Source organism: Alosa sapidissima, chromosome 19 (assembly GCF_018492685.1).
Source record: "Alosa sapidissima isolate fAloSap1 chromosome 19, fAloSap1.pri, whole genome shotgun sequence".
Taxonomy (NCBI): domain Eukaryota; kingdom Metazoa; phylum Chordata; class Actinopteri; order Clupeiformes; family Clupeidae; genus Alosa; species Alosa sapidissima.
The window spans coordinates 11,398,633-11,405,773 of NC_055975.1; the positions used below are offsets into that span (position 1 = coordinate 11,398,633).

The window sequence follows — 7,141 nt, forward strand, 5'->3', positions numbered from 1 at the left end:
ATGTTGCGGATGAGTGCCTGAGAAGACAGGGGCGAAACGTTGAGGACCCCTCTCATGAAGTCACAATGATGCTGGTGAAGCACTGTCCTGACCCCGCTCTTGCAAGTGTCCTAAAGTGCAAAACAGCAGAGAAATGGACAGCAAATGAAATTCAGGAACACCTCATTGAACATCACAGAGAGGCCAGAACAATGTCTCAAGCCAAGTCTTACCGGCCAAAGAACATTGGTGTACATGTTCAGACACCAGCAATAGAGACAGTCACTGCTAATAACACTACAGACCTTACCTGCTACCCGAAGCCAATTGAACCACCATCCTCTTCTCAGACCGAGAGCGCCTGCATCCAGTCTCTCATTGGCTTGCTGAACCGTGTGCTGGAGCAGAATGCCCAGACAGCAGCAGTCGTGCCACCGAGCAGGGGGCCAGCAGCCATAGTTCAGAGTAGATGTAGAGTCTGTCAGTCTGCTGAACACTCAACTACTGCGCACTGTAGACAGGCGAACCTCTGTATGGGCTGTTACAAGCCCGGCCACTGGAAGAGAGAGTGCCAACAGCGCCGGCCAAGAATTAACACCCAGCCACAGTCAGCACAAGAACAGCCTAAACCTGAGCAAGGCGGAGCCAGTTTAAACTAGATGGCTCACATACGGAGAGGGGATGTGTGAGCGTTAAAGCATCAACCCTTGAAGAAAGTGAAGAATTAAAGGAGATGTATGTCAATGTTTGTAAAGCAATGTCAGATAATTGCACAATAATTGTTCAGAATATTCACACAGTGGAGACGTTCAGCGAGTTATTTCACGCACCAGTGACAGTTAATGGCCGTGCTCAGTTGCAAGGGCTCCTCGATACAGGGTCAATGGCCTGCACGATAAGTGAAGAGGCAGAGCAGAGACTGCTATCAGATAGCGTCTTGACCCAACAGCAAGAACTCCCGCAGCGCATCATCCTAGTTGGCTGTGGAGGAGTACGGGTGAGCCCCAAGTGCATGTATGACATGGAGCTGAGTCTGTATGGGGTGAAGTGCATGGTCCCAGTCCTGGTAGTCACTGGTCAGAGGGATGACGTCATAGTAGGCACCAATATGTTGAAATACGTGCTGCATCAGCTGAAAAATGAGAACAGTTACTGGACACTTATCTCGCGCAACACAAAAGGGTCTTCAGACGGTGAACAGTTTTTGGAGATGATGGCAAGCCTCACGAGATGGAGGGGTGAAGATGTGCCGGAAAAAGTAGGGACAGTGAAACTAACCCAGGCGGTGACTCTTCTTCCCAAACAAGAGTACCTGCTGTGGGGTAGACTGCCCAGTAATGTGCCCAAGTCACCTGGGAGCACAGTTGTGGTCGAGCCCACCACCTCTAGGTGTGTGCCTCGGGGCATCATGGTGGGGAAAGTTGTAACGCCGCTGTGGGGAGATGGCTGGACTCCCATGAAAATCACCAACATCTCTGATAAACCACTCACCCTGAGAAAGAACAGCAAGCTCGCAGACGTGTCTACTTGTGTTGCAGCTGAAGACTTCCCGCTGTTCCAGGGTTCCTTTCAGAGTGATGCTGGCTCTGCTAAAGTGACTCATGTGAAACAGGATGACAACACTGATTTGAAAGACAGGCTTCAGAAGTCTGGTCTGGGAAATGTCGACATTGATCATTGTGAAGCGAGCCCCTCCACCAAGCTCCAACTTGTGACATTGCTGGAAAAATATCAGGATGTATTCTCAAAGCACCATCTAGACTGTGGGGAAGCCAAGGGCTTTGTACATAGAATCCGCCTCACTGACGACCGTCCCTTCCGTCTTCCGTATCGTAGAGTGCCGCCAGCCCACTATCAAAAGCTGCGCCAGGTTCTCACCGAGATGGAAGAGCAGGGAATCATACGTAAATCAATGAGTGAATATGCCTCCCCACTCGTGATGGTTTGGAAGAAAAACGGCGATCTTCGTATATGCACAGATTTTCGATGGCTGAATGCGAGAACCATCAAGGATGCTCATCCTTTGCCCCATCAATCAGACTGCTTGGCTGCTCTTGGCGGTAACACTGTCTTCAGCACCATGGACCTCACGTCTGGTTTTTATAACCTGCCCATGCATGAAGAGGACAAAAGGTATACCGCCTTTACAACACCACTAGGCCTGCACGAGTATAACAGGATGCCGCAGGGGCTTTGCAACAGTCCAGCGTCCTTCATGAGGATGATGTTGAGTATCTTTGGTGATCTTAACTTCAGCAGTCTTCTGTGCTATTTAGATGATCTGATTTTTGCCCCCAATGAACAGCAGGCCCTCAGCAGGTTGGAAGTTGTTTTTCAGAGGCTGCGGGAGCACAACCTGAAGTTGAGTCCGAAAAAGTGCCATCTGTTGCGGAAGTCCGTGAAGTTCCTCGGACACATTGTTGACGGTGACGGTGTTGCTGTTGACCCGGAGAAGGTTGAGGTCATCGCCAAAATGTCGAAGAGGGACTTGATGGAATATGATAGCTGCACTCCTTCAGTCCACAGAGTCAAGTCGTTCCTGGGGATGGTATTTTATTATCAGCATTTTATACCAAATTGCTCTTCCATCGCAAAACCCCTGTTTGCCCTCACAGCTGGCCAGAAACGGAGAGGAAAGGCTGGAAAGTACAGTCAGAATCCAGGAGTCTACAGAAAGCTCAAACCTGCAGACTGGACCCTTGACTGCGACACTGCCTTCGCCAGCCTTAAGGAGAAGCTCCTGAACTGTGCAGTCCTCACCCATCCAGACTTCTCTAAGCCCTTGGTTCTGTCCATTGACGCATCTCTTGATGGTCTTGGGGCAGTTCTGTCCCAGATACCAGAAGGAGAAACGAAGGCACGCCCGATCGCCTTTGCCAGCAAGACCCTCACTGGCTCACAAAAGAGGTATCCTGCCCACCGCCTAGAATTCTTGGCGCTCAAATGGAGTGTTTGTGAAAAGTTCAGCCACTGGTTGAAGGGCCACACTTTTACAGTGTGGACCGACAATAATCCTTTAACTTATATAATGACCAAACCAAAACTTGACGCTTGTGAACAAAGGTGGGTGGCAAAACTTTCCCCATACACTTTCAGTATCAAACACATCCCTGGGATAAAGAACATCGTGGCAGATGCCCTAAGTAGAGATCCTTTTGCTAAGTCAGTGAGTCAGAGGTTGATCAGCGAGCCATATAAAAGTCTTTTGGCTGAAGCAGAGGGAACCAAGGAGGAAAAAGTCCAGGATCTCTTTCGGTGCAAGATCCAGTGTCTCCAGGCACACGATGCAGGCTGTTGTGTAACCATGGGCACCGCTCGAGACAGGCTGGCTGGCAGTCAAGAACCCTTGCATGTGAGATCTACTTGTGAAGCTCACGTAGAGTGGGAAAGGGGAGCAGAGATAAGAGCAACACAGTTTCTCAACGCTCTTTCCCAGGCGGTGCCCCCAGAACAGGATGCACCTCCAGGCCTGTCTATCGGCGAGCTAAGGCACAGCCAGGAAACTGATCCAGTTATCAGGGAGGTCCTGCCACTCGTTCAGAGGGGTGAGCCACCACCTAGGCGAAGGAGAAGTAGGTTAGCTCCTACGGCCCAGACACTGTGCAAACAGTGGCATCATCTTAAAGTCCTGGACGGAGTCTTATATAGGGTAACCAAAGACCCTTTGAGCAGAGAGAAGAGGTATCAGTTTGTGCTGCCTGTTAGCTTGAAGGCCAAGGCTCTCGCTGGTGTGCATGACCTCGCTGGACATCAAGGGCAGGCTAGAACAGCACACCTCGCCCGACAGCGTTTCTTCTGGCCGCAAATGGGAGGAGACATCAAGGAATATGTGAAATGCTGCCAACGCTGTATCCTTGCAAAAACCCCTGAACCAGCTGCTCGAGCTCCCTTGGAGAGCATTCGCACTTCGGCACCCATGGAACTGGTGTGCATTGATTTTTGGAGTGCTGAGGACAGTAAGCAAAGATCTGTGGATGTATTGGTCATAACAGACCACTTCACAAAATTGGCTCATGCGTTCCCCTGTGTCAACCAAACTGCAAAGCAAATAGCGAAGAAGTTATGGGATAACGTGTTCTGCATCTATGGTTTTCCAGGGCGAGTACATTCCGATCGGGGAGCCAATTTTGAAAGTAAACTCATATCCGAACTCCTCAGCCTCACAGGAATTACGAAAACACACACCACGGCATACCATCCCATGGGAAATGGGCAAACCGAAAGGTTCAACAGGACGCTTGGCAGTATGTTGCGTGCCCTACCGCTGGCAGCCAAACAACACTGGGCCCAACAGATACAGACTTTGACCTTTGCATATAATGCCACCATTCATGAAACGACTGGATATCCTCCATTCTACTTGATGTACGGTCGAGTTCCCCGACTCCCGGTAGATATGGTCTTCAAACAAGTCTTGAAGGATCCAGTCGTGGTGAATTATAAGACCTATGCAGAGAAGCTGATGGCGAACCTTCATGTGGCTGCCGGCATAGCTCAGCAGCATGCGAGGAAAGAACAGCAACATCAGGCTGATGGCTATAACAAGAGAGTACGTGGAACCCACTTGAACGTTGGCGACCGAGTTTTGCTTGCCAATAAAGCGGAAAGAGGGAAGAGGAAGCTAGCGGACAAGTGGGAGCCCACCATGTATACCATCATAGACCGGAATCCTCAGACTCACGTTTACAAAGTCAGGGATGAGAGTGGGAAAACCAAAGTCGTTCATCGGAATCTAATGTTGGACGTGAGCTTCTTACCTGTCCCAGAACAAAGCGGAGAGGAGCTGGATGAAGATGCCTCGGATGTGGTCAGTGAGTTCCAGCCTTCCTCTGTTGATGCCTTGAGTGGCCTGGCAGTAGACGCTTCTGAGGACCGTACCTGCTCATGGTTAAATGCGTCATCTGATGTCGAGTCTGAGTTTGAAGTTGAAGCTGATGAGTCTGAAATGGAGAATGAGATACCCCACTCTCTGTCCAGAGACTTTGTTCAACGGACATCGACAAGAACCCAGTCTGATGAGGTCAGAGGTCAAGGGGAAAACGAATACTCACCTGTGAGAGACTTACCTGGTTCCAGTGTGCCCCCTGACTCACACCTGACTGACACTGACTCTGACTCTCCGACTGCAGCTCCTGACTTAGGCGAGACGGAATCCCCAAACATCACCTCACCTGTTACAATGACTGATAGTCAGACACCCACACAAGCACAAGGGCCTGAGAGACAGGTAGTCAGGACACGTACTGGTAGGGTTGTTAAGGCAGTCAATCGCTTGATAGAGAACATGGTGCAAAAACCACTCACCAAGGGTTTTGTTGAAGGGGTCAATAGAAGATCACTGTCTTTGCTCAGCCTATTTTAGACAGAGTGATGAATTAAAAATCTGAGTATTGTGTTAAGTTTTTGTTTAGTGCATACATTCTGATAGGGTGTTCATATTGGAGGGGAGAGTGCCATGATTGTATATGGTGTAAAAGGCACCATATTTACTAAAAGAGATAGTAGCCTGATCAACTGCTGTTTTCTTTGAACTTACCTCGTAAGTAGCTTGATATGCTGTGTGAGGAATTAGATTTCCAGGGTTACTTCGGATCATGTGAATGTGAACATTATGTTTTGTATTAATGATTTATTCCTAGTGAATTAACCCTCTGTGTTCAGGATTTTGGTGAAATTAAAGAGGGGTGAATGTAACAGATATGAGAAAATGTGTAAGTCTTTTTTTGTTTTCAATTGCGTTTGGTTCAGGTCAATATGTTTTATTTCTCCAAAATCCTTGTTCTGCCTTGTATAAAATTAGCTTTGGTATTGGGAGTTATATTATTTTGTGTAACAGCGCCCTCTGTGGGAAGAGTGTATTAAGTGAATGACATCGCGTTCGCTCGTCAGTCTGTTTACCATTGACTGAGGGGAGGTACGTATTATATGCGATGTGATCATTAAGACATAATTAATGTGTTTTAACGTCAGCTCAAGCACAGGTTTTGATTTCTTCATGTATATTATTGCAAGGGCATATGGGATGAGTGGTTTTGTGTTCCTTAATGTATATCCGAAGTGAATAATGAGATGTTTGAAATAGCTAACTAGCTAACCACGTTGTTTTATGCGTGTGTGTGTTGTTAGCTCTCGCCATTTTGTCTTCATGCAGGATAGCCTATATGCTTCAGCTTTTCTCTTTTTTGTATAGGCTACTGTTTATATGTATGGAGAAAAACCACATCCGTGCTCTTATTTGATTTATTCAGGTATGTACTCCCATTACCATGTTTAGCAAATGTGATGTTCATTTACATGTATTATGTAAGAAGATCTAATCATTGTGGTGTAGTCCTGTATGTATTTATGTTGTAGCCTATGTGTGAACAGGTTAGATTTAAGATATATTTCCTAAGAAGAACATGCAATGTGATCGGAGAAAAAACAGCCTAATGCGAACATTTATTTTCCATAGTAATTCTTTATTGTATTTTGTTTTATGCTTTTTGAATGAATGCAATTCAACGGTCAGTCTGTTTACCATAGACTGAGGGGAGGCTACTGTTTATATGTATGGAGAAAAACCACATCCGTGCTCTTATTTGATTTATTCAGAATAAAGTGCCTAAGGAATGTCAGCGTCCTGTCATCAGTGCACCTGAACACAACGCAGTAGTCGCCGGCTACAGCTACACTACATGCAACTGTGTGCTGTGCCTTTCTCTGTCTGTTATCTGCAGCGTTAGGGCCTCCTCTCCGATGAGATTGCTATCCGCGGATCAGCGAAGTTACAGGCTATGCCCATGCTTCTGTCACACGTCTGATCATTTGCGGCACAAATGAATGGTAGACTATTAATGAACCGGTGGCCGGAAAAAACGTAACATTTTCCAGATTAGGAAATATTCCTTAATTGTGTGTGATTAAATAAAGATGCATAGCCTACAATTGGGGGGTAGTAACGTGAGCGCTCATTCAATGTCTATGCGTCTGCGCAAGTGAAACTGAACTTAATCATAAAGACACCTTTCTCAGCAACTTTTCTGTTCAATCAGCATAATTGGCATTACGATCCACCCGACGTTTCCCTTCCCTTTCCCTGTCTACCCCGTTAAACTTCAGGCTCTCGTGTTTTGCTGAATGATATTACTCAGCAGATCACCCTAATAGATAACCAGAATTA

At 47.1% G+C, this 7,141-nt stretch overlaps 1 protein-coding gene across 1 annotated transcript; it reads left to right on the forward strand.

Moving 5' to 3' along the window:
* Positions 1–707: 707 nt before the first annotated feature.
* On the forward strand, positions 708–6,591 carry LOC121693691. The gene is made up of 2 exons (XM_042073287.1): positions 708–5,893; positions 6,170–6,591. The coding sequence occupies exon 1, from the start codon at positions 713–715 to the stop codon at positions 5,339–5,341; it is 4,629 nt and encodes a 1,542-aa protein (XP_041929221.1). The 5' UTR covers positions 708–712; the 3' UTR covers positions 5,342–5,893; positions 6,170–6,591.
* The last annotated feature ends 550 nt before the right edge of the window (positions 6,592–7,141 follow it).